Source organism: Amphiura filiformis, chromosome 5, assembly GCF_039555335.1.
Source record: "Amphiura filiformis chromosome 5, Afil_fr2py, whole genome shotgun sequence".
Classification (NCBI taxonomy): domain Eukaryota; kingdom Metazoa; phylum Echinodermata; class Ophiuroidea; order Amphilepidida; family Amphiuridae; genus Amphiura; species Amphiura filiformis.
In genome coordinates this window covers 5,507,918-5,534,778 of record NC_092632.1, presented here as the reverse complement: position 1 = coordinate 5,534,778, position 26,861 = coordinate 5,507,918, and the positions used below count along the sequence as shown (strand labels likewise).

At 35.6% G+C, this 26,861-nt stretch overlaps 1 protein-coding gene across 1 annotated transcript; it reads left to right on the top strand.

The window, feature by feature from the left end:
* The first annotated feature begins 7,762 nt into the window (after nt 1-7,762).
* LOC140152525 (sodium- and chloride-dependent glycine transporter 1-like) lies at nt 7,763-26,183 on the top strand. Its single transcript, XM_072174878.1, has 13 exons — nt 7,763-8,139; nt 12,669-12,924; nt 13,371-13,502; nt 14,655-14,901; nt 15,185-15,317; nt 16,709-16,843; nt 18,468-18,571; nt 19,059-19,183; nt 19,709-19,821; nt 20,579-20,719; nt 21,495-21,594; nt 21,980-22,254; nt 23,362-26,183. Exons 1-13 carry the CDS (start codon nt 8,101-8,103, stop codon nt 23,716-23,718), a joined length of 2,157 nt encoding a protein of 718 aa, XP_072030979.1. The 5' UTR covers nt 7,763-8,100; the 3' UTR covers nt 23,719-26,183.
* The last annotated feature ends 678 nt before the right edge of the window (nt 26,184-26,861 follow it).

Here is a 26,861-nt window from a genome sequence, read left to right as displayed (position 1 = left end):
TGGTGTTTTAGCAAGTAGGGCACGGCATGGCCTGCAAAATTCCCTGTGTAAATCGAATGCAACTTTTAATGTCTATCACTCACTTGTAAACCGCTCTCTTCCGAAATTCGAAGGGCATTAAAGCTAAACCACTTGACGGATATTTTTTGTATACTGCGCCAATAAAGTATCCTTACACTTGGAAAAATAATCACAATTTCAAAACTGAACAATATTGGGGTAAATTTGTTTTTTAATAGATGCACTATACTTGATGTCAATCAAGAATAATATGTAGGCCTACGTTACATGTAGGCTAAAAACTGAGTATGTGGGGCATCTACAAATGTTCGTACCACCCTGATATGTAAATGACAGATAACAGCAAAAACAGCTCCCATATCTATCCATAAATTAGGTCAGTGCAGCGAGCCAGGGGATTTCAAGTGGGTGATTATTGATTGGCAAGTGACATATTTGGGCATAAGTGCAGTGCACCATTCATAATGTGGAGGATGGACTAGACTTTATCGATTGATTTTACTGGAGTAGTTTCCTGTTTCCTAACACCCCCCCCCTCCGTAGTCCACTTGCCCATTGCATACTCTGGCTATTACATTTAAGCATAAAACTCCGATTTATATTGATTTGTGTGCAACTGATAGATTTTCACATCTGTATCTGATCTTTTCAGTCACCGCACTCCCTCTGTTTGTTAGCTTCCCAAGTGGACTACTGACTTTGCCTTGCGGTTAAGATTTTTAACACGGGACTCTATGGAGAGTTAGGCCAATTTCTGGCCTAACTAAATTTGGCCATCATGTAATGCATCTTTAAATGGATCTGCCTTGTGATTGGTCGCCCATATGTCGCTATGGTTTAAATCTTCCGGGCCCGCGCCATTACCATTAACTACACCGTACACAACTATCTGTGGTATTTGCGGCGCTTTTGTGTTGACGCGAAAGTTAATCTCTCATCAAACATCTAGCGCGTCTTGTACTATACCATGCTTAGTACTGGTGGTTAATGGACTGATAAACGAGTATGCTTGACAGTGTGTTTTTAGAGAGCAAAGTCCCGGGGTAAAGTTCTGCTTAAAATTCAAAGTCCATAGTCGGATTTTCGGGGTTCGCTATCAATAAACTGGTAGATTCCAAAATCAGAATCGTTCAGTATTAAAGTGAGCCATTATAATTATGCAAGATAATGTTGCATTCAATTACTTTTATTGTCACTAATCATCTGATATTTTTAACTCTTTGTGACCATTTTACTATTGAATACTTTAATAAACATCTGTATAATTTTGAGTTCAACGAAATGGGTTCATCATGACTAATAATAACATATTTTTAATAAAATTCGACTATGGCATAGTCTACCCCCTTGAAGTCTAATGGTGCGTCCCTAACATGCATTGACCATTTTGACGCTAGTACTAGTAGACTAGTAGTAGTAAATTCCGATTTTCTTTGCTTTACTTCATTCGGCTCAAAATTAAAAGGGGACATACTAGTATCTGACAGTAAAAGTTGACCGACATTTTATGGAAAATAAATACTAATCTATTTTTACAGAAATGTTATAATATGGCTTTAACTACATTGATTATTGATAAAAACAATAAGATACAAGAAAATATAAATTGATATTATGAAAACCGTAATTGCTTCAAACAAAAGGCATATTGGTCAGTGTACTTTGCTCCATAGAATCCGTATCCTGTTTTAGCGCCTCATGAATAAGTGCCAAAAATCGCGTACACCTCCGGCCCCATCTCGGCTTTCCAGGATCTATGTTTGACTAAAGCCAACACCCGTTTATAACACGAATAATAACGAATGATGGTACGACAGCAACTTAGCTCACTTCCGGTAATTTTTACCGGCGTGACCTTTGCTGTTACGTAACGTAATGTTGTAAATCAGGTGGCAAATACAGTTTTTAAGAAAACATCAAAAAAATGGAATATATGAGTGGTTTCTCCCTTCATTTCCATATTGAGCCCATAGATAAGATATGAAACATGAGTATAAGGCAAACAGTAACGTGTAAAAGTCCAATTATTGTGGAGAAAATGAATGTTTATTGTGCGCGAAGTAGCCTAAAAAAGGAGAAAAATGCATGTCACGATCACCAAAATGGTTATATCTGCAACTATGCGCCAACGCCGGTCGTATGCTTTTCTGTAATGATAGACATTAGCTAACTTGAGCTTGTATTAAATTTTCAGCGAAAATGATTGGTGGAACAATCGAGTCGTAGGTTGGAAAGTTGCTTTCAAAACGGCTTCCCCTCGCAATCGTGCGTGACCATAAGTGACCAGTGTCAGCAGGAAAATTAACAGCCGGCTTTGTCCATATAATCGATTAATAATTGTAAGGATCTTCCAGTTGACTACAGTGATATTTATTTATTCATACAAAATACTGCCCTGTCATACAAAATATCGAAGTCAATATAAAACGTAATTTCAAGCCATTTGACTGAACTTACAAACAGTTTATAAAAGATTATTGTTGAACGAGACACTGAATTAGAAATAACATTGCAAAAGGTACGAGAATAAGTTAGCAGGTTGTGATGGTCTAGTGGCTAAGTCCGTGCCTGAAGTGCGTGAGGTTGGAAGTTCGAACCCTACCAATGTCCATAGCGGTTTTTTTTAAAAATATTTATGATATTAGTAAACAACTTTCAGGAAGGGTTTCTGATCATTTGAAGCAGAAATAATGAGGTAAAATGAAAGAAAGCATTTTTTTTATCTTGACCGCTTGTGGTGTTCTATTGAAGATAATTAAAGTTACTCTAGACAACGAAACGCTGATTCCAATTATGTGTATGTCTGGGTATGGTGTAAGAACGGTATAAAATAAAAATTACAAATAATATTATGTCAAAATATCAGGTTTGAAATTCGTAAATTATGGCTGACGCTATCTTATTTTTTAATATGTAGGCCTACGCATAAAGAAAAACATTGCAAACGTGTTGCATAGAAATATTTGTAATTGATCATAATACTGACGGGCCTACACCATAGGCCTAACAGAACAAGAGAGAAAAAAAATCGAAATGCTGTAGGATCGAACCTTCAACCTCTCGCACTTCAAACCACGGCGTCAACCACTAGACCATCACAACCTGCTGTAACATACTCGTATCTTTTGCAACCTTATTTCTCATTCAGGGACTCGATCAACAATAATATTTTTAAACCTGCTTTTAAGTTCAGTCAAATGAGGTGATATTACTTTTTATATTGACTTCAATATTTTGTAAGTCAATGCAGTATTTTACTTGAATAAAGAAATATCACTGGAGTCAACTGGACGATTCTGACGATTATTATTCGATATAATGACAAGGCCGGCTGCTATTTTGCTAGTGACACTTGTCACTAACGGGACACGCACGATTGAGACACGGGCCGTTTTGAGAGTAACTTTACAACCTACGACTCGATTGTTCCACCAATCATTTTCGCTGAAAATTTAATACAAGCTCAAGTTAGTTAATATCTATCATTACAGAAAAGCATAAGACCGGCGTTTGCTCATAGTTGTAGATATAACCATTTTGGTGATCGTGACATGCAATTTTTCTCCTTTTCCCGGCCACTTTGGACATGTTCAAGCTTCTTTATTTTCAATATTATTCAACTTTTACTCGTTTTTTGTTCTTTGCACAAATGTTTGGTATCTTATCCGTGATCATGGTACACAATTTAAGCAAAAAACGCCCCGTGTCTCCCATTTCTGGAGCTATTTCGCTAAAACATGTTTGCCGGCCAAATTTTCAACATTTAGTTACGTAACCCGTGTTCACCAACCCGTAAAAAATTTCTATCGAACAAAAGAGGTCACGAAGTTGCCGTCGTACTGTAGATATGTTGACTTGGTGCCAAATTTATGCATCAGCAAAGACCTATTATTGAATTACGTCACTAAACATACCAATAATTGGAAATCCTTTGCGTTAGATCAGATCGACTCACAAAGTATGATATTTTGCAGAACTTTCATTTTGCAACGAGAAACTTGATGGTGAACAAATTGTTTTTAATCAAATTGTTTTTAATATAATTAAGAAAGTAAATTCTCGCCTAAAATTCCTTTAAAGGCAAGCATTTTTTTAATCATTTCATCAAAAAAACCGTTCTGCTCAGCTCTTGTTCTTTGCCTTTTTGACTATTATTCAATCTCTTCATGGTATGCAGGCATTTCCAAATATCACGCGCAAATACTTCAATGTGCTCAAAACAAAACACGGGAAACAAAATCATTCGTTTCATCCTGAATAAAGATTTTCGGTGTCACATCAGTCACTCTGACTTTCAAAAATCTTGACATTTTAAATATAAATAACAGAGCTGAGCAGCTCCGTTTAAATCATGTTTTTAACATTTGACTACCCCGGTTGACTATATGAACGAGAATTTTACTAGACTATCAAGTGTGTATCAATATAGCACAAGGGGACGAGACTTTAATTGTCAAGTTCCCAGAATCAAGTCTTTTTAGTTCTGGTTCTTTTTATTTTAATGCTATCAAAACCTGGAATAGTTTGCCAGAAGATATCAAATGGATTCAAATCCGTTTCACTGAAATACAAGTTTAAACAAATATGTCAAAGCTCACCTTTTAAATCAAATGAATGTCTAGTTTGTTGTTTTGTTTCAATGCTTTATTTTTGGTTTTTCTATTTTCGTATTTTTTACCAGTCTTAACTTTTAATATCCTTTTTTCTCATAATATAAGGACCCCTTTGGAAATAAGTTTAAAGGGCTATCCTTGACATGGTGTTATGGATTATGTATGTAAAAAAATTGTATGTTATATAATATAATAAGCATTTACCTGTAAATGCAATATAATATTTGTAATGTATATCCATTTTAACATGCTGAATAAAATCAAATAAAATCAAACACTACCCACTACCATAGTATACCATTACCAATTAATGTGCCTCATCATTTATTTTGAATATTATTAATTATTAATAATAATGACATGTATGATACCTGAGTCATACCGAGTAAGACCACAGTGTGTTTGAACAATAGCGAAACGGTGGAAATGAGTAAGAATTACTCAACATGAGCTCAATGTTTGAGTAATTTTTTACTCTTTTGTTGAGTTGTGACCTATATGAGCTCAATGTTGAGTAATGAGTTATCTTTTACTCAACTGTTGAGTTGTGACCTTTTCACTCAATGTTGAGTAAAATATTTTTTGCAGTGTATCCTCAAGAGTAAATTGCCATAGAGTAGCTATACATTGTAAGACATTTCATTCTATATTTATGTAAAATTGTCAAAAAGATGTGCTTTGTCTTTGTCTGAAATAAAGAGAATGGAATGTGAGACATCATCTCCTTTGTTTCATTTTCGGAGAAAAGCTTCAAAAGCTAATTGAGTTAAGGGAGTACTACACCCCTGGCCAATTTTGTGCCTATTTTTGCATTTTTCTCAAAAATTATAGCACATTGGTGACAAGTAAGATAAAGGGTTCACAATAAATAACCCCCCCTAAAATTACAAGACATTTCTTTGCATAACTTGACATAGAATTCGTTGTTTTGAAAAATCTAAAAACCTGTGAATAAAGGAATCATTTTCCTACCCTCCCAAAGTTCTTTCATTAAAAATCTTTTTGTTTTGGCCAAAAATAATCACATTGTCCAAAACTGATGCTTTCAGAAAAAGTGCACTTTTCCACATCCTATACATTTAATGTACAAAAACATTCTCGATATCAATGTTTTGATTTATTTAATGGTATTTCTGTTTTCTTTAATTTTTATGTATACGATTACCCAGTCACCCATGCAATCATTTTGCAGTATAAAATAATGACTAATTAACATGTACTGGGTTTTTCTAGAAGATTTTATTGAGCCGGGGTTTCAAAAATGGTAAAATCAATTTAGGAGTTACAAAACATTTCTTTGCATAACTTAACATTCATTTTGTTGATTTGAAAAATTTAAAAACCTGTGAACAGAGGCATCTTTTTGCTACCGTACCAAAATCTTTTTTGTTTTGGTCAAAAATAATCACATTTTTCCCAAATGATGCTTTAAAAAAGTTGCGCTTTTCAACATCCTATACATGTAATGTACCAAACTTTCTCGGTATCAATGTTACGATTGATTTAATTGGGGTTTTTTCCTTCACCTTTTTGTCTCTGAACTCTTAGTCACCCATGAAACCATCACGTAGTGCAAAATAATGATTTGTTGAAGCTATTAATTTTGACATAAATGAGGATGTTGAAAAGTGCAACTTTTTCTGAAAGCATCATTTTTAGAAAACGTGATTATTTTTAGCCAAAACAAAAAGATTTTCAGACGAAAGAACGTTGGGAGGGTAGAAAAACAATTCCTTTATTCACAGGTTTTTAAATTTTTCAAATCCACGAAATATATGTCAAGTTATGCGAAAAAATGTTTTGTCATTTTAGGGGGAGTTATTTTTGTGAACCCTTTATGTATATTATAGGGGCAAGGACTACAACTACTAAAATTGTATTGTAAGTTCAGTGGCAAATTTGGAATACAATGTTTATAATTTTGCTGCCGGATTTTGCTCCATTGTTTGGAAAGCTTGGCACTAATAATAATTATGCAAAACCAACCTTGTGCATACAATTGGCTTTGTGTTACAGGTATTTAAAGTATGCTTTCGTCACGACTAATCTAACATATTTGGAAATCATTCAAAAGAACACTAAACAGGAATATCGATTATCTATAGGGATATACTACATGTAGTACATGTAGAAGGCTTTATAGTACGTTGATCGATTAGTTGCATACGTAAAACATTTCCCGCTCAAACTTCGGAATTAGTCTCAGCCCCAGGCCCCAGCCAACATATTTTTGAGACGGATCCGTTGCGCGTACTATTAAAGTTGAATTAATTTCAATCATTCACTGAATGATCACCATATCTTGGCTTCGACTATGAGAAGCGTTAATCCTTAGATTCAGATTCAGAGAATGACACAATAAAAAGAGAATCATCACAGATTCCCGGTACAAGTCTCCATCAAAACATGTAAAATATTTACAGATACATAATTATCAATACACTTTGGTCATTCATGAACATGTCAACATGGGGCATCTGATCATAGGATTACGCATTAATATTTATACGGCGAAGATCGAGATATACCCTATCTACACAGGCCGCTTACATTTGACTATTTTACGTTATCTTGCTGTTTTTTATGGCGAAGGATGTGCCATAGCGCCATGGTTGTGCGTATTCAGTTCATAATAATATTCTTCGTATGTGACTGTGCGGAAATGATTGGTATTTTCAAGATCAATATTACATAATCAATGATAATTGACATCCTTTGGCCTCGGTCACCGAATAGGAGGCCGCCCACAAGCCGGCTGGGATGGGACCGAGACTAGGTCTTGTTATTGTTACGGAAAATTACTGCCAAAGCCACGGTTTAATAGCCCAATTGGACCACTTTTGAATATTTTCCCCGCAACTTTTGACAATTTCCTGTCCCATAGAAATTATTAAGGACAAAATTAGACGATTTTCACATTCGCTACACCGACTTGCGGTAAAAATATTTCCTTCCTATCCTGTCGAAAGTCGAAACCAATAGTTAAAAAAAGTATTGGGTGACTTTCGATTATTTAGATCCTCGATTTGGGCTAACATTTGTGGCAACCCCGTGGAAAAAGCTAAAGCCTGGATACACGTTCTTTATAATCATGGAAATTTCCATGCTGCTGAAGGCCTAATAATAATGATCAGAGGCTGAGAGGCATTTCAATATTCTTTTATACACATGACAAAGGTGTCGGGCAAAAGTGCTGTTGTATAGGTTCTTCATGGTTATTATAATGGTTAAGCTTTATTGTTATCTTTAGTTATGCCCAGAATATGTTCAACGCATAAATAAAATACTTTGGGTATCAATACTTTTCATATTTGTATCCCGGGATTTGTATAGGATTATAGCTGCCTACTTCCACACAGATACATTTTGAGAACGGTGGTTCCTCGGGATCGTAATGGTGTTCTTGATGTAAAGTTGAAAATTTGTTCCGAAGTGCTTCTTAACGATTCATAAATCTCAACGCAAGATGTCTAATTACCAATCCTCGTTATCTGGTGATTTTGCGGTAAGTTTTTCAAACTTGAAATCTCCCGGTGAAATCTGTAGTGTAGATCAGTTCATTTCAAATTTTTTCCTGAAAAAGCGGACCTTTTGTGAGTTTTTCCTTCCAAAAACGGCTTGTTTTTTTTAAACCGAAAACACAGATTGACATTATTTTTGTAAGGTGCTTCGCATGCCGGCACAACTAGACTCGCTTACCAGCCCAATACCCATGAACACGCCGTGCCTATGTATCAGCATCCCATGGTATCAGGCACAACCCCACCCCTCTCGACTCCGGGTCCCGACTACTACGGCTTATGGTTTTCTCGAGAATATAGCTTCGAATTTGCACACGATTTATAGTGGTTATTAGTTACGCATTTAGAGCTCTATCGGTAAGCAAATTCGTGGCTAGACTTCTTGAGCAACTTTAAAAGCCTTGATTTGTACGTACCTGATATAGGCCTTTGTATTTTAGTATCAACAATTCCGTGTAAAAAAAAGTTTTATTCATGCGCATTTTTGTTCAATCTTAAGTTTTATCGCATATAAAACCCGCCACTTGTTATCGCGCTGAATTCAAGTCAAAAATGGGGAAATGGCTTCAGCATGCCCAGATCTCATTGTCTTTTATCACATCTTTTGCCACATATTTCCAAAGAACAGACCTTTATTGTGCCTTCAATTTAGCAAAATGAAGCAGATCATATTAAAGTACCAGAAAACCATAAACAATGTCGTTCGGTCAATATGGACGAGGTCAAAATTATTTTCTTGTTCCTGGTGCGCACAGCTGGTGATTTCAATACCAAATACGGATAACATTTTTGAGGCGTATGATCATGGACCACTGTGATCATGGACTGTAGAAATTAGCTTGACCTTAAGCCAGGTCAAATTAATTTAAAACCAAACATAATTAATGCTAGTCAACAGCACACAGTATAACTACATAGTACATATTAAAACCAATTTTTTGCTGATTTTACTGGGAGTTTCAATATCGTAAGTTTAGTTTGAACATGTGAACATTTAGATCTAATATAAACGACCATTCATTCATTCATTTTATTACAGAAGATAAACTTTGGCTTATCATCACTTTAATAACAGAAGTTTAATGAAGCATTTCAGGTTTATTCTATCACTGATAATACAGCCAATCAAATTACACATTTTTTGAATACCATTGGACCATAAGTACAGCTGCAACCTGAAATATTGTGCACTTTCCGTTTTAATAGAAGCACATACCCTATTGTCTGTGATAGAAGCATGAGTTTCCACACATAATATGAAGGTCCAATGTTGATGCCATGACCTCTGGTGGCTGCTCGAGGTCAAGAAAGGTCATACAGGGGTAAAATTTTAAAATGCTCCGATCAAATTAGGCCTACTCGTCTGATTACAAAGATAAAAATGAATGGTTTGTGCTATCTACAACCTATCATTAATTTTGAGTTATACTAAAAAATAATAATTGTTTAACTTGTAATTTAATGTTTTTGCTTGTAGGCCTACATGGTATTGGTAAAAATTCCAATTTCTCCGATTTTGACCAAAATGATGGGAGCTTTAAGCGTAGCTGTTCTACTACCAAGTTAAATCAATGAAGCAAACAAATAATGAGATTTGGAATTATTTATGTAGCAAGGTCTACTTACCAGGAAATTAATGACCTCATTAACCATCATCTCATCATGTCTATCTGTTACGTTAAGTTATGTAATGCATGAAAGTGCATGAATGCTCTTTGTACGTAGTTCTGTGGAAATTTTTGTTGTGCATTGTAGCATCTTGCAAACGATATTTTTCCACTAGTAAAATTACATTAAAAGTTATAAATCACTGCGGTTTTTTTTTATATGTAAAAGTACATGTATACTGGTTTACATTTTTGGCGGCCATCTGGGTAGAGTGGCGGCCTTCTTGATTGATACAGGGGTAAACATTTAATTTTTCTCCAATCTCCAAAATGATTATTCGTCTGATCACAATGATTTCAAAAATGTAGGCTATATAGTGTCTCAGATTCTACAAAACCCCAACGTTTGTTCAAAAAACACGAATGAAATTTCGTCAACCACATTCTTGTGTGACAAAATATCGAATTTTGAGTGAGTATTGAGTGGTGCAAATGCAGATGCAAAAATCGATGTATCAATTTTTCTGAATTTGAGATAGACAATAACTGGTCAATTATAAAAGAAAATAATAAGAAAATATGTGCTACTTTTGATCATTATATTCAACAATGTGCCTTTTCAAATGGTGTCAAGCCAGCATTACACATGAACGTATAATACATGTCGTCGAATGAGGCATGTATTTCAATCAATATCAAAACTAATGGGTACCATTTACCACATTTTGATATTACTTGTATGTTGGTTGGTGGCCTCAAATGTGTTTATCGGTTTTTGGCGCCCTCTACGGAGGCGCCAAAATATAGGCATGACTTTGTGAAAAGCTTCTAATTTCACTCTTGCTAGATTGAATTCGCAATTGTTTTGTTAAAATTATGCCCAGCTCAGAAATAAAACCACAATTTGCTTGGATTTTATTTTATTATTGTTTTCTGATATGCACAGGATAAAATGGTGAGCGTATATTCTTTGTTTAAAATACAAAATTAGGATTTATAAAACACCAAATAAATCCTGACCTTTGTATGGGTTCAACCAGTTTACCGTGTGCCTTAGAAACCCGATAGACGGTGACATTTGACCATACACTAGGATCCACAACATGCTCATCCATCATGGGAACAGTTCTTAAGCCCTAATACATTTGTACTTTCATCCTTTGAAAATTTGGGTACACAAACTCATACTCTGCAACTTGAGGTCAAATTTTGCACTATGATTATGTAATTGAGGTTATTGGACTATGCCATTGGAATGAGACTATTGTGGTCCATAGTGATAAGATCAATTAACGAGGACTCTACTGATGGCTTTTGTTTGCTAATTACCATAGAATCTATATAGCGGTTATTGCCAAAGTTGCAATATGGTGGCACAATTGGGCGGCAAACTGTATGCAAACAACACGGCATATTAATTATACATGTTCTACATTGTTGTATTTTAAAACACTGGAGACCAAAATTGACGTAGTACTACAACTCTGGCGGAAATTCGTTGCCACACCAGGGCCACACCAGCACGTTCTGGTGTTAAAAGCACGCAATCGAAGCTAAATATGTGATAGTTCCGTATTATTTTGTATAATAGTTGCAAATGCACATTCAGATTACACTTGCCCTTCCCCACCCCCCATTTTCCAATGTTGGGAGACTGTAATGTAGAAATGATGACGATTTTGTCCAAATCAACATTGCAATAGGGGAGCGGGAAGGATGTTGGCCAATTAACGCTCAGGTGTGGCAACATTTTTCGCCAAGGTTGTAGCTATACTACCTCCATGATTGGATTAAGTAAATAACTAAATCCTGTTATCTACCCAGCAATGTTTGCTTATCTTAATAATTGTAACAAACTGTAGTGTACTAAATGGTACAAGACAGAAAAGGCAAACAGACAGAAATTTAGAGTTTTAAATTAGAGAGTTGACAGGAAGTTGTAAGAGTTAAATTGTTATGGATATGATTGGTGTAAGGACGAAAAAGTTGAATGTCAGATCAAAGTCATCCGAGGTGAATTAAGTAATGTCAATCACAAATTGTTACAGGTCATTTGAGGTGGACTAAGTTTATATTTGGATTGTCAGAACACCTTCCCCAATCAGACACATCTTGTTTGGCTTGACTTTGCAAAGAGCGTCTAATTTCGGTCTTGCTAGATTTACTTCGCAACTGTTTTCCTTAAGAGTATGCCCAGCTTAGAAATAAAACCACAATTTGCTTGGATTTTATTTTATTATTGTTTTCTGATATGTACGGGATAGAATGTTGTGCGTATATTCTTTGTTTAAAATACAAAATTAATGGACTTCTTTCTATGCTAATATTACATTATTGTTTTAAAGAGAAAAAAAGTATCCAAACAGTTGGGCGCCCATTCCTTTTTAAAAGGAATTTTTATTACATCTGAATTCAGTGTCGATCTTTTCAGCCTGGCCTTTAGGGCTTTGCCTGGTCGTATACCAACATCAATATATTTACGAAAAGATGATTGACCGTATATGACAAAAAAATATGATCCACAAGTTTTGGATTCCATCCTTCAGTGATAAAAAATACACTTTTGGGCGAGCCCATTTCATTGGGCCGTCTTTCCCACCTGAAGATGTGACATCACAAAAATCACTCCCCAAGTCCCCATGACATTGAATTCATATCAAGTTGTCATCTGTGTATTGTGTCAGAGCTGCCATAATGATAATGGATCACTTCTGATGCCAATGTTCCCAACCTTCTTTTAACATTAATGTATTAAAAATTTACCTCAAGTTAGATTTTGTACCTAGGCCATTCTTCATTGGAGTTGAAGAACTGCTTGTCCTGCCCCGAATTCTGTAAAATTTCTACAGGGCCGGGGGATAGACATGGCATGGTTCTAATGCAATGTACAACTTCTTACTTTATAGATGAGTAACGGCCATGAAAGTCATAAGACAAGTACTGTCGTCGATATGCCAAAAACCAATCTGCCCTTCGTAGATACAATGCAAACAAATAACACGTCCAAGAAATCCTCTGAAAATAGTGACAATAATGGCGACGAGAACGAAGAACGTGGAAATTGGGGAAACAAAATGGATTTCATTCTCTCTTCTGTTGGATTTGCTGTAGGACTTGGAAATGTCTGGCGATTTCCTTACTTGTGCTATAAAAATGGAGGAGGTAATTTTGATAACTTTTTTTTCCGTTTAAACAATAAATTTATTATATTTTTAGTAAATTCATCACCAGCTGGGTAGTAGTGAAATGAGTTTTTGAGTGTTTTTGACGACGGTGGATTCTGCGACCGTACATTTTGTAGAATTAAACGCATCGTCCCAAACGAACTTGCTCGGTAATGTTTAAAATACAATAACAAGCGTTAACGTTGATGAAAGTCATTTTCGCCTTGATATCGTCGTTTGGCTTGTTTGATTACCCCAATTATTTCTAGTTATCTGTCTCATCATTTGTTCGTGTGCAAACAAAGATTTGTGAATAAATATGTTTAGTCTAAATGCATGCTTGAACTACTTTGTCAAAATTTCAAGAAAATGCCGTGGGCAATTATCGTAGGTCTCAAAATGCGCCGAACAAACTGGAAAAATAACTTTTTTGTTAACTTACAGGTGCATTTCTGGTACCATACGTTATCATGTTGTTTGCTGCTGGTTTACCAATGTTTGTGATTGAACTTGGCTTTGGCCAGTTTGTAAGCAAGGGCTGTGTTGGTGTATGGGATCTTGCGCCGTTATTCAAAGGTAAGACGTGTTTTTGTATGGGGTTTGTTTGCAGGTGTGTGGTGTGCAATTGCAGCAGCTAGTCTTCTCTCCGTTGTCAATGTGCTCTTGTCGTTTGAGACATTTCTAAATATGTTCAGAATGATACTAAACATACAAGACATAGGACTAGACAAACCTTAGGAAACATGCTGGACTGGACATTTCTGTATACGAAACATCTGAATACCCACTTCCCATTGGAGGTTTACTAATTATGTTACGTTTATTTTTTTGTTTGCATGTTGCTAATACACAAAGTAACTATCACAAATGAATAAAATCGATTCAAATTAATAGTATTCACATTTATCACATTTAATAAGATCAAGATTGCCTGGTCATTTAAAAAAAATGAACAAGCTTGTCAAATATGATTAGGTTCTTATCAAAAATGACAACAACAACAAAAAAAAAAAAAAAGAAGACATTTGAATAGTTTGTCTTTTCCGAGGGAGATATTTAACCTTTTAAAATTGAAATGGATGATCTTATCAAATATGAGTTGGAGATCTTTTCAATAAGGCTAGCAACTATTTTAAACTGTTGCGATTTGATAGTTCACAGCATTTTGCGAATGGTAGTGAGTTTTGGCAAAATTGCATTGATCATTTTCATAGCAAGCGTGTAGAAGAATTCAAGATATCACATATATACTTTTGTAGGTCCTGTGGTTCTTGAGTTAACAAATTTATATATTAGGGCCTTCACAATTGATTTTGAGTTTACTGTTTCCCCCCGCCTTCAAAATTGAGCGTTGCAAATATGTATTTATTTGATTTTTATTTGAAATTTTCTCTGTCAAATGAAATTTTAATTAGGCCCTACATTAATTTGATACTTTATTGCTTTGATCATGATGCTGAACAAACAATAACACCCCTGCATTATTATCAATGTATAAAATCAGACATAATTGCAATATATATAATTAAATCCGCAGTGCCAAAATGTACTGTTGATATTGGGCTGTGACCGCTCGTTTCAAAATAAAGAAAATAATAAGTAATTAATGATTAAAAGTTACCACCTGCCTTAAAAATCTTAAACAGTAAACTAAGAATTCATTGTGAAGGGCCTTAACCAGCGCAGCATAAAATAATAACCATGATTGGATTGACAATTTTCTTGCAGGTCTTGGCTGGGCCATGGTTATAATCTCTGGAATGGTGGTAATATACTATAATATGATCATCGCTTACATTTTCTTCTACTTCTTCGCCTCCTTCAACAAAGTTGTGCCTTGGAGTACCTGTGGTAACGAGTGGAATACAGAGTTTTGTGAAGTCAGCACAAAAAGCAACAGCACTTTGATTTATAATACATCGGAATCCAATGCTACCGTGACTACCGTGACAAGACCTGCAGAAGAATTCTGGCTGTAAGATAGTATTTCTTTTGTCCCACTGTAGAAATTCAGTATCGAAGTTACGTAATGTTACTATGTCAACGGGATCACTCGCTGGAGTAATGAACCACGATCGAAACGATCACCACACGAAGTATATTGCACTCGAAGGCATACCAAAATAGCGTGATCCGGTAACCAAGAGAATTACCACTTCGATGCTGAATTAGGACAAAGAAACTTTGAGAAAAGAATACACTAGAAAAGAAAAAGGCACTATCCGATTTAACACATTTATCTTTGGTTATTTTTGCAGGAACTACGCCTTAGGTCGTAGTGAAGGTTTACATGATATGGGCACAATACGATGGCAATTACTCTTATGTCTGCTGTTGGCTTGGATCGTTGTCTTCTTATGTCTAATCAAGGGCATTAAATCAGTGGGAAAGGTAATAACAATTAATCATTTACTGTAGAATAATAATTAATTTCAATAAAAGACATCACCAGTAATGAGCTGGTAATATGAAAACTATAATACCAAATGATAGCAATAATAATCACGATGACGATTGACGATGATGGTGAAATAGTAGAGGTGGTAGCAATATTAGAAGTAGCAGTAGTTGCAATACAGCATTCCCCAAATGGTATAACCAAAAACGATTGATTTAACTAAAACCATCAGGTTGGCGTAATTGTTACCGCGCTCTAAAATATTCAGTTTCATAAAACTGTACAATTCCATCCAGTTTGGTGTGGTCGTTGGTGAGATATGCCATCAAAAACCTTATTTTGTGCCATTTTCACTGCGTTACGACAATGTGTTATTAGTGACAAATCAGATTACCGGAGCTTCTGAGAATGAACTCGGAATAGCTAAGAGAAAATGTGCAAACTTTTCAATATTTCTGTCATTTGTTTTGGAGTTTGCTGTCATGAATCTGCAATGTCTACCACTTTCTGGTCACAATTGGGCAAATTCCAAATAAAGTTGATATAGTGTAATATTGGCCCCATTTCAATTTTGGTAACGCGTTAACATTTTCACTGGAATGCAGTTTCTAAAGTCCCAAATCAATTGATCATTTTTGAGATGAAAAAAACACAACAAATTTGGTTTTAAGGGAAATGTTCTGTCGGTGTTGGGCATTACGGTATATTGTTGAGTGCCATTGTTAAATCAATAACAAAAGACCTCCAAAGAACTCCATAGTTGTTATTGTCAGCATTCTTATGCATAGTCCAGTTGTCCTAAAAGCATTATGTGCAAACTGCCACAAATTGGATGTTGGACAATATCCAAGTAAACAACGTACCACACCAACAACAACTCGGAATTGGATAAAACGAAATGTGCTGGATATTTTAGGTGTCCTTCACTATAGTTGTTATTGTCAGCATCCTTATGCATTGTCCAGTTGTCCTAAATGTGGAAACTGACACAAATTGGATGTTGGTTACTAGAAGTTGAATTCTTTCAATTCTTTCAATTGATTTTGTGCTGAAATGCGCGCGAAAATTTATGCTGAATTGGTCAATTTGGCGCCCCCCTAAGGGTGGCGCCCGGGGCACGTTGCCCCTCGTAGTTATGCTACTGCCTAAAAAGCTGAGACGAAAATATCTAAATACCTTAGGTATTTTCGTCTCGGCTAAAAACTTCCAAGTATAATTTAGCCGTTTTTAGTTGCGCCAATTTTGGAAGGACGGGCTGTAGATATGTATTGATTTCCATTTTTAACTTATTGTCCTAATGAACTGTATACAAGAATCGATTTATTAATATATTCATTGAATTCATCTCACGCGACTACAACTTCGATTTCTCGTATTTTTGCAGGTCGTGTACTTTACTGCTACATTTCCATATATCGTTTTATTTATTTTACTGATTCGAGGGTTGACACTGCCAGGCGCAATGAATGGGATCTACTTTTACATTGTGCCTAGATTTGATCAGTTAGGAAACCCCACGGTAAGTGTATATTTGTTTTGGTATCAATGTATGAGCCCGACTCCTTCAGATGGGGGGGCAAGTTATACTGTTCCCAGAGGTAGTTGACATCATGGGTACACAAAATTGCATGATAGCAATAACGGAAAAGGTCAATAAACTTGACACAGGGTCAAATTTTAAACTTGCTCAAATTGTGTTATCATGGTTAACAACCATACCGATGTACAGTAAGCCAAATAATTAAGGTACCAGTTACGTTCACCCCTGTATATCTTTTAAAAAAAGCAGATATCATAATTGGAACCAACAGCCAATAGCTGCATCTTTTAGCTCGAATTTAAGACCTCATTCGTTGAAATTGTTTAAGAAATAAAGACATGGCGATCCAAAAACTCAAGGAAGATGCAAATGTAAAAGTTGCAGTTTGCCACATTGCACGCCCTATTGATTTGTACATAAATAAAAGCGTTCGCGAACAAGAGAACTAGCGCCGTGCTTTCATTGATTAGGGCGAAAAACTAGCGTCGTGCTTTCTTGGATAGAACACAAAAGTGCAACTTTTTATTTCGTATCTTCATTAGGTTTTGGATCACCGTTTCTTTAATTCTCAACCAATTTCAACAAATAAGGTCTTAAATCAGAGCTAAAGAGTACAGGCGTCGACTGCTTGTTTTAATTTTGACACATTTGTCTTTATTTAGGATATACAGGGGTGAACACAACTGGTACCTATGATTCTTTTGCTTACTGTATACTATTATACATCTAGTCATAAGGATTCGAAACTGCATAATTATTTTGACATATCTAGCCTTTGAATGTACTGTATTAGAGTTATTATGGAAAAGGTCACGTTTGGCCCTATGGGTGTCAAAATATCAAAGTGCTCCGATTTTGGCAAACGGGGGGGTGGGTGTTCGTTTTGATACAAGTTCAGTTCAAATGAGGATTGCACAATCTAGGATCTTCGTTACTTATGTAATTCATCAAAATAGGTCATGGTCAATAAAGGCCTCAATGGTACTTGATCTATTTTGTGTTACCTAGGTAACGAAAGAAATGTTGTTGCAATGAGCCCTCCATTTAAGAATTAAGTTAGAAAAGAATCATGTCCCGCTTTGCAAAACAAAAACCTGACAATTTAATGACTCTGTACAAACGAATTATATGAATAATTGCAAAAGTATACAAAACTCGTGAATCTAAGCTATCGGAGACATCATTATTTTACTGACTATATTTAGTTGTTGAAAAAGATTACGTCCACCAAAAACATGACTTGAGTGTGGATAACTTGATTTGAAATGCCCAATAATAAAACAATATACATGTAATTAATAATAATAATAATAATAATAATAATAAGCCGCACTTATTAAGCGCCTTTAACCCAACAGGGTCTCAAGGCGCTTTACAAACCATGAAAAATACAATCTTAAAACTACAAATTACTACTGGTACTTAAAATACAGTCTTAAAAACATTGGCTCTTGTTTCTTAATCGTGATTGGTCACAGTATATGGTATACTTTTGAACTACGCTGGTGTGGTACTTAAATATATTTGGAGATTTCCTATTATAAGCATCTGCATGAAAAGTGTTTAGTGATATTTTCTTAATATCATTCTCTCGTTTTGCTAGGTATGGAAGGATGCAGCCGTGCAAGTTTTCTATTCTTTGGGTCCTGCCTGGGGTAGTCTGCATACGTTGGCCAGTTACAATAAATTCCACAACAACTTTCACCGGTAAATATTTTCTTGACAATTCTTACAATTTCTTTACAAACTTTATGCCATTTAAGATGTATAATAGAGATTCTGCATGTTTCACGCATCTGAAAATTAACTTTGATAGCAGCTCTTATTTTAAATGAATATCGAAACACTTGCCGGGGTGGGGTGGGGTGTGTGCAATGGGTGGGGCAGGTGTGTGTGTTGTAGAGGAGATGCGTATATAATAGTCCTTTTGAGATGTTTATGTATCATTTCATAATTATTATGCCGCTGCAGGCCACTCCCTGATAACACTCACGTTAGCCCGACGTCGAAACGTTAGTTGGGAACGTTGGAAATAAGCCTGCGCGGCCGTGCATGTAGTAAAGTAGGGAATACGTGATACGTCAAGCCATAACGACAATGTATTTCTGTAGTCAGTCATTTTGGGCCGACGCTTCTGTATCAGCCGTCAGCCGACGTATTTACATCAACATTCTATTTTTGTTACTGTTTATAGAGACGGGATCACCGTAGGTCTGATTAATTGTGGGACAAGTGTTTTTGCTGGTTTCGTGATATTTGCGGTCATTGGCTTCATGTCTCATGATTCAGGAATGCCTATAGAAGATGTTGCAGCTGGAGGTAGGGAACTATGACAATAACAATTAATGGATATTTTGGCTGTTTAACATGGAGTTATAATAGATGTGGGGGGGGGCTTAAAACGGTTGTATCACGACTTTATTGATTTACAAACACAACGACCTTGGGTGTAATTTGGGACGGGTGTAAATATTCAAATAGGATTTTAAAATGCATGTTATATTATTTTTTTTATAAGACCGTACATTATGGCACATTGTGGTAAGTGGCATATATAGCCAAGATTTTTTCCAGTGGCGGGGAAGGGGATGGAGGTGGGATATAAGATAGTAAGATTTGACGAAAATGATGAAATATTAATAAACATAAAAAATAAAATAAGGGGGGGCAAGATGCCCCAACCGCTTCGATAAACCTGTAAAGTGTGCCGAGGCTTGTGGATCAACGTCTAGGCGTTGTGCCTGTGCGTAGCGCACTATAATAAATCACTGCGCTTTTTTCTTTTTTTTTTTACTCCAAATGTTAACGAGTGTTAATATTCTTTGTGTTGGTTATTTTCTACAGGTTCTGGGTTAGCGTTTGTAGCCTATCCCGAAGCCATTGCTAGGATGCCAGGCGCCGTATTCTGGGCATTACTGTTCTTTTTTATGCTGTTAACCCTTGGTCTTGATAGTATGGTAAGTGTGTGAGGTCTTTTTATCGTTTCCTCTATAAGAGTCTATATTAATCTTCATGATTACTATACTTCCTTTTTAAATTGAAAATCAAGACATTGAATGAAGAAATCGCTGGACCCCAGCCTCCCCCCACACACACTTTTGAAAACCTGCGCACGCCATTGATTGCGTTCAGTTCAATACGCGTGCGCAGTTTAACACTGGCTCAAGCGAACATTCCCAATGTTGTCGCATGGCTTACTATTTGCTGATATTTATTGTAAAATACCCCTTTCATCCCGGCAGGCCTCGGGTTTTTAACTCAAACCAACGATTTTTTTAAATAGGATAATAATCCCCGTTAATCTCCAAATGCAAATTCCAGATATATGGCATCGAATCAGTTTTACAATTTTATAGGTTACCGTATTTGGACTCTTTTGTCTATGTTTATGTGTCCAAATTATATTCTTTTCAACGTTAACAGTATTTTTTGTGAACATATGGAATATTGAAAGCCGATCCTGTAGTTATTCATCAAATATATAGCTATTAGGAGTTGATTTGGAAGTGTTTAAAACAACACAAATCAAGCAAATTTTCGCTGTGTGCATATTCATAGCGTACGCGGTCGACTAATATTTTGATCGTAAAACGACATACCCCGTCGTTTTGTCTTTTTGCGGTGTTTTGCTTGTTCTCTGTTTAGTTATTCGTTAACATTTATGATTCATTATTTTCCCGCTAATTTGCTCTGCATTTCCTTTTTTAAATTTAGTTTTGTAATTTAGAAACAGTGGTGACTGCAATAGTGGATGAATTGAAACCCGTGTACCCAAATATTTACCAGAAAAAGACGTATGTTACCGGCATTTGTTGTGTCGTCTTCTTCATCCTGGGTTTGCCTATGACAACCAATGTAAGTAAATGGGATTTTTATACATTCTATTATTAACTGGTAATAGTCTAATCTTAAATAAAGAAAGCAAGGTTTTATTTCTAACTCTAATGGTGACCCGCAGGTCAAATTGCTAGAATTTTACATTAAACACACCTAAACAGAAACAATTCAATTTGAAGGCAGCAGCTTAATGGGCACCAATATTGCAACATCGAAACAAATAACTATACAAACATCCATGCCCACCATACCCCACCCCGTAGGCAATAAGGATAAAGTGCCTTGCCTAAGGACACAACACGTTGACACAAGTGGGGTTCGAACTCACAACCTATGGATTATGAGCCGAGCGCCTTATCCACTCGGTCACACGTGATTTGGGATTTGTATGCGACATATCGTCACTTGACAGGAAAACCTATGAAGTCAAAATCCTCCATGTAGTAAAAAAATGTCAAATACCAAAACCTATAAATATTAATATAACATAACAACAGCGCTTGTAATTAAATATGTACATTGCGATTTACAAAACAAAAAAAAACATATCAGCAGCAAATACATTACAACAATTTACGTCAGTTTGAAAGTTGCAACTGTGGGAGAAGATCTCAGGTTAGGTGGTAACTGGTTCCGGATCGCAGGTCCAGACATAGTAAATGAACAATCCCATATCCGTCGCTTACTCCTAAACTCCTCAACACAAGTTTGGAAAGTTTTTTCAAGCATCTGTATCTCAAGATTATTTGTGACATGATCATATTTTGTTTCTCCGTTTCTGTATTATATCCAGGGTGGTTTCTATATGTTGACTTTAATGGATGAATATTCAGCTGGTTTCTCAATCATTCTTATATCAATGGGAGAAACTCTTGTTATATCATATGTATATGGTATGTATTTGTATGTATTTGTTTCATTATTTAAAAAATTTGGTTATAATTTGGATTTTATTGGTAATTTACCTTTAAAGGCGAGAGTAATGGAAGAGAACATGGACCTTTCCTGACTTCATTATTTCTGACGTTTAAGTATTTTGGAATGGAAATCTATATAACAATTATGCAAAATAAGTCTCTGTTTTATGCTAAATGCACTCTAAATTATCTCGAGGTTACGCGCTTGCGATTTCTCTCGGTTTAATAAGGCGAAGATGTTTGAAAAAATTCCTCACTATTTTGGATATAATCTCAATAGTGCACCTGTTATCATTCCAATAATTTGTGTTGAAAGAAATTGAGAACCCAACTAATGTTTTTATTCCTTTGTACTTTTCAGGCATCGAAAATTTCATGCGTGATATGATGGTGATGTTAAAATTCAAAATGAACATTTATTGGAAGATTTGTTGGATGGCAATATCACCATCCGTTATGTTCTTCGTGTTCATCTTCTTCGGTGTGGGTTACAAAGGACTGACATTGGATGGTTACAGGTATCCACCATGGGCAGAATTCTTAGGATGGGGTATGACCATTGCAGCTGCATTACCTGTTCCTGCATATATGATATACTTCTTGAATTTCAAAGCTTATGGTAACACGTGGAAAGAGGTGAGTTTAATGTAAATGTTATATAAAGGACTAGAAAAGTCTAGAAAGGTTCTATAAGGCCATAATTTAGCAATTAAATGTTAATGTGGAATGCGGTTTTATTGTTTTTTTAATAATTTTGACTTTACATGAAGAATATGTGGGTCAACCGGTTTGAACATTAACGCATATTGCATTGAGGCATTATGGAAGTGCTCTAATATGTTTTAAACAGATTAATTGAGTAGAGCAAAGCACACTTATCAATATGCCTTTTGCTTGTTAAAGCAAATCGGACATACGGTTTTCAAAATATATCAATTTATATTTTCTTTGTATCTTATTGTTTTTGATCAATAATCAATCAAGTTGATGAGCTAAAATGACTGGAGAAGCTCATTAATACGTAACTTTTGCTAAAAATCCATGCATAAATGTTCAGGGTACTTTTATTTTGCATACTTATACCTTGAAACTTGGTCAAAGTGTTTCTAATATGTTCTAATGTATTATATAGTGACGCTGCCCTCTAATTTGCATAATTAATTAGCACTTAGATAATTAAGTATGCAAATTGGAGGGCGGCTTTACGATAGAACATATTAGAAACACTTTGACCCACGTTTAATGAAAAAAATATGCAAAAAAATGTTTTTATCAAAATATTGGCAAAAATTACATATGAGCCTTTAGTCATTTTAGCTCATATTAATGATTGATTATTGATAAAAAACAATAGGAAACAAAGAAAATATAAATTGATGCATTATGAAAACCGTATGTCCGATTTACTTAAAGCAAAAGGCATATTGATCAGTGTACCTTGCTAAGTGGGGAAATGGCAAAAACCAAACATGAATCAATCAATCAATGGGGAAACTAAAGATGTTGGCAGAAAGACAGTCCAATGAACAAGCTAAATTCATTCCCGATTAGTTCTGTTTTTGATTTCACTGAAGAACTAGCAAACACCACGCGCTGATTGCATTTCATCTTATTCTGTGCAGTGACGGCGTTTTCCATTCCCCAACTGTTCGACATTCCCCACAATCCCCTTCATGTAAAAAGTTTTAGTATTAGAAAACCGCTTTTATTTTATTCATACTAAATATTTCGTTTTCCCCACAGCGTTTCTTCTATTCTCTGAAACCAGCGGATTCGTGGGGCCCTGCTCTCAATAAACATCGGGCTGAAGCTAACTACCCTCTAATAGCAGATGAATCTAAAGCAGGCATTGCATCAAATGGCTTCAACAAACTCAGTACCGTCGATGAACAATGGCAACCACCACCCAAGATGATGTCAAATGGAACCCCCTGCCCGGGGTACGCGGCTTTGGCTAATGGTGATTACGAAATGAGAAATGGAGACTATAATAACATAAATGACAGCTATCACAAAAAGGAACCTGTGGTATCAGAACATGACTCCGTTACATTGTCACGTGACATGCCTCTATCTTGCAACTCCGAATCGTCAATATAACTTATTCCTGATGTGTTGTGTATATAATTACGATGGATTCAAGTGTATTTATTCTCTGTTTTGTATAGCTTTATATTATTGAAATCAATGCAATTTGCCGCCATGTCCATTCAATGTGGAAATTATGGACTTGGAAAGGACACCTGTCTTGGATGTTTAAGGTGGAGCTCTATATGGGAATTTATTATTGTTATTTCAGATAATAATAAGTATGTTGGCTACAAACACAGTACATTTGGCTGATCCAGTAAGCATATAGGGTGTATGGGTTGGGACATTTATAAACATTACAAATTTATGTCAAAAATCCGGTTTGAAAAGAAACAAAAAAACAACACCCACCAAATTCATCTAAACAGGGATATGAGATATCCCTGATCTAAAAGAGACGTTTGTTTCTCGTACATGTCGTATATGGAACGAATGTGCACTGTGCAATGTATTTTTGTACTCTTTTATAAAAATAGTAAAAAGAACAAGGTTGAAGATAAAGTTAATAAGTAATAAGCCTAGCAGTCAAGTTAGCTCAATCGTTAAGGCGATCAACTATGGTGCGAGAGGTTGCGGGTTCGAACCCTGGCGGTGTCTAGTACGCTCTCGTGGTTGGCTTGAAATTCCCCTGGACAAGGAACTTACTGCTAATTTGTCTCGTTGTAACCCGTACGAAACACGGGGAGCTGATCCTGGTTGCGAATATTTGTGGAATGTCTAGGGTGTGCGCTCTTGAAGCAGCAAAGTCCCTGAATTGTTGTTTGAAGGTTTATGGAATGATGTGGGGCCGTAGTGGTCAGCGACAACTTGGAAAGTGTGCGGAGGCTTGTGGATCAACGTCTAGGCGTTGTGCCTAGCCTGTGCGTAGCGCACTATAAATCACTGCGCTTTTTTTTTTCATAGATACTAATGTCATTGTTTTCCTTTTGTCGTGCACATAAAGATCAATGCGCTACAGGCAGTCGCATATGAAATCCTTTTCTACGGGTCCAGCCGACCCAGATTTTGGTTATGGTGATTTTCGTAGGTGTCTGCAAGTAAAAACAGCTGTTTTTGGCCGAAGTGGTTTGATTTTGACTGAAATATTTTAAACCAAGTTATTATTATGTGAACGCGGGTAATTAGATTCAGTGATTTGCTCCTGCCGAAAATCGTAAAATTCAAAGTTTTTTCACCTTTATAAACACATTTGGTTTTGTTCAAAACGTTTTGATAACATTTTAATGTCGGATCTTGAAACAGGTTCATCAGGTTTGGTAATCAAAACCAAGTGAAGAAACTTACTTTCTTGCTGACAGTTTCGTCAGTGAACCACTGACTTATTCGAAGCTTGTTATTGTGGTGGTGATCTAACAGCTGATGACTGGCGGGTCACTACTTAGCGATATTAGTCTTGCTAGCAGAAAGTCGGTGGTTCCCTGACGAAACTGTCACAAGAAAGTAAGTTTCTTCAATTGGTTTTGACAAATCAAAAATTCTTTAAATTCTTTAATATCGGGTTATGTTAAGGTCAGGAAAACGTTTTTAAAACGTTTAATATGACAAAATAATTATTAATGTCACTGTTATTGCAAAATATTTTTGGCAAACATTTTTGCAACATATTTGGTAAACCCTTGTAAATGATAGAATGTTTTGCATCAAGTTTTTGGAACTTTATTAAAACGTTTTATACCCTTTATATAACCCGACAATAAAACATTATCTGTTTTGTGTTTGTTGGGATAGCCTGCTAGTGGTTAAGCCGAAAGCTGTTTATTAAGTGATAGGCTATAAAATGTTGTTTCAGATAGCTGATCCTCCTGAGCATTTTGACACCTTTAAACCGTTTTAAAAAAAAGAACATAATTTTAATACTAGGGGTGTATGCGTAACAGATTTTAGGCTGAACAGGGCCCTCGCATCCTATATTCACAAAAGATGAAATTTTTGTACAAATTGCTTAAACGGGTCCAATGGTCCCCAAACTAGGTAAATTATCATTAAAAATGATAAAACGATATAGAAAATTGCCATGATATTCAAAATAGTGGGGGTCAAAAACGAATCGCCTTTGCGTCATTTTGCAACCGATTTTTTTAAAAGGTGTCAAAATGCTCAGGAGGATGCGGCTCCCCTAAGCTTTTTGAAACATCGCCTTTTTCTGGCTGTTTAGCCTATGCCTAAAATAGGACATTTGACACGAAACTGTAATATTAAAATTGTATGGGGTTTAAATTTTGTCAATGTTTTTGCCAAATTTTTCATTTAAAAATACCTAATGACAATTTGAATGACTTATCCATCTCTTAAAAGCCTACACAATCTTTTTAATATTTTCTCTGGGATCATTGCATGGGCCTTTAAAGTGAAAATATAGTGTTACTTAATCATGATATAAATTGGTAAACCATGTTTTTACTCTTTGTATATCAAAATAACATATGTAATTTACATAAGAATTGTAAATAATTAAAATTCAATTTTTTAGCAAACAGTGTAGTTTGTCGATCTTTCTTAGATTACTATAGGCCTACTTTGATCAGCTCGTAATCGGCGGGCCTCATAACATCGCGGATTAATGTCAAAATATTTAATTTTTAGAATTTTATTGTGATATCTCGCCTGAAAAACCACGAATCATTAATTTAAGTCCTATACTGTATTTGCCTACTTTCTTTAACATTTAAAATAGGGAACAGACGGGACAACTAATATACGGTCCACAACTTATATATAAATTCTGGAATAAGTCAACAAATATTTTTCAAAATGTAAAAAGATATGTATAGCCCTATTTGTTTTACACATGTGGTCCAATTTATAGCGTCACACGTCATTTCGTTCAGTCACAATGGCTAATAATAATTGAATACGCGAGTGGAAGAAGGGCCCAACTCCATCAAAACTTTTTTTGAGATATTAAGAAAAAACTTTATATTTGGAAGTTTTATAGACAGAATGTTTTCATCTTCAGGGGACCTTTAATACATGAACATAAAATATTACATACATTCGAAATTATATACACTACGCAAAAAAAGTTTCTTTATGGTTAGGAAATTTACCCACTATTAAAATCTAGCTACTAATTTTGTACGTTTTTTAAATAATCGCATGCGGGTGATTGTCCTACGCATTTTGACACCTCAATCACTATTCTACGACACTCC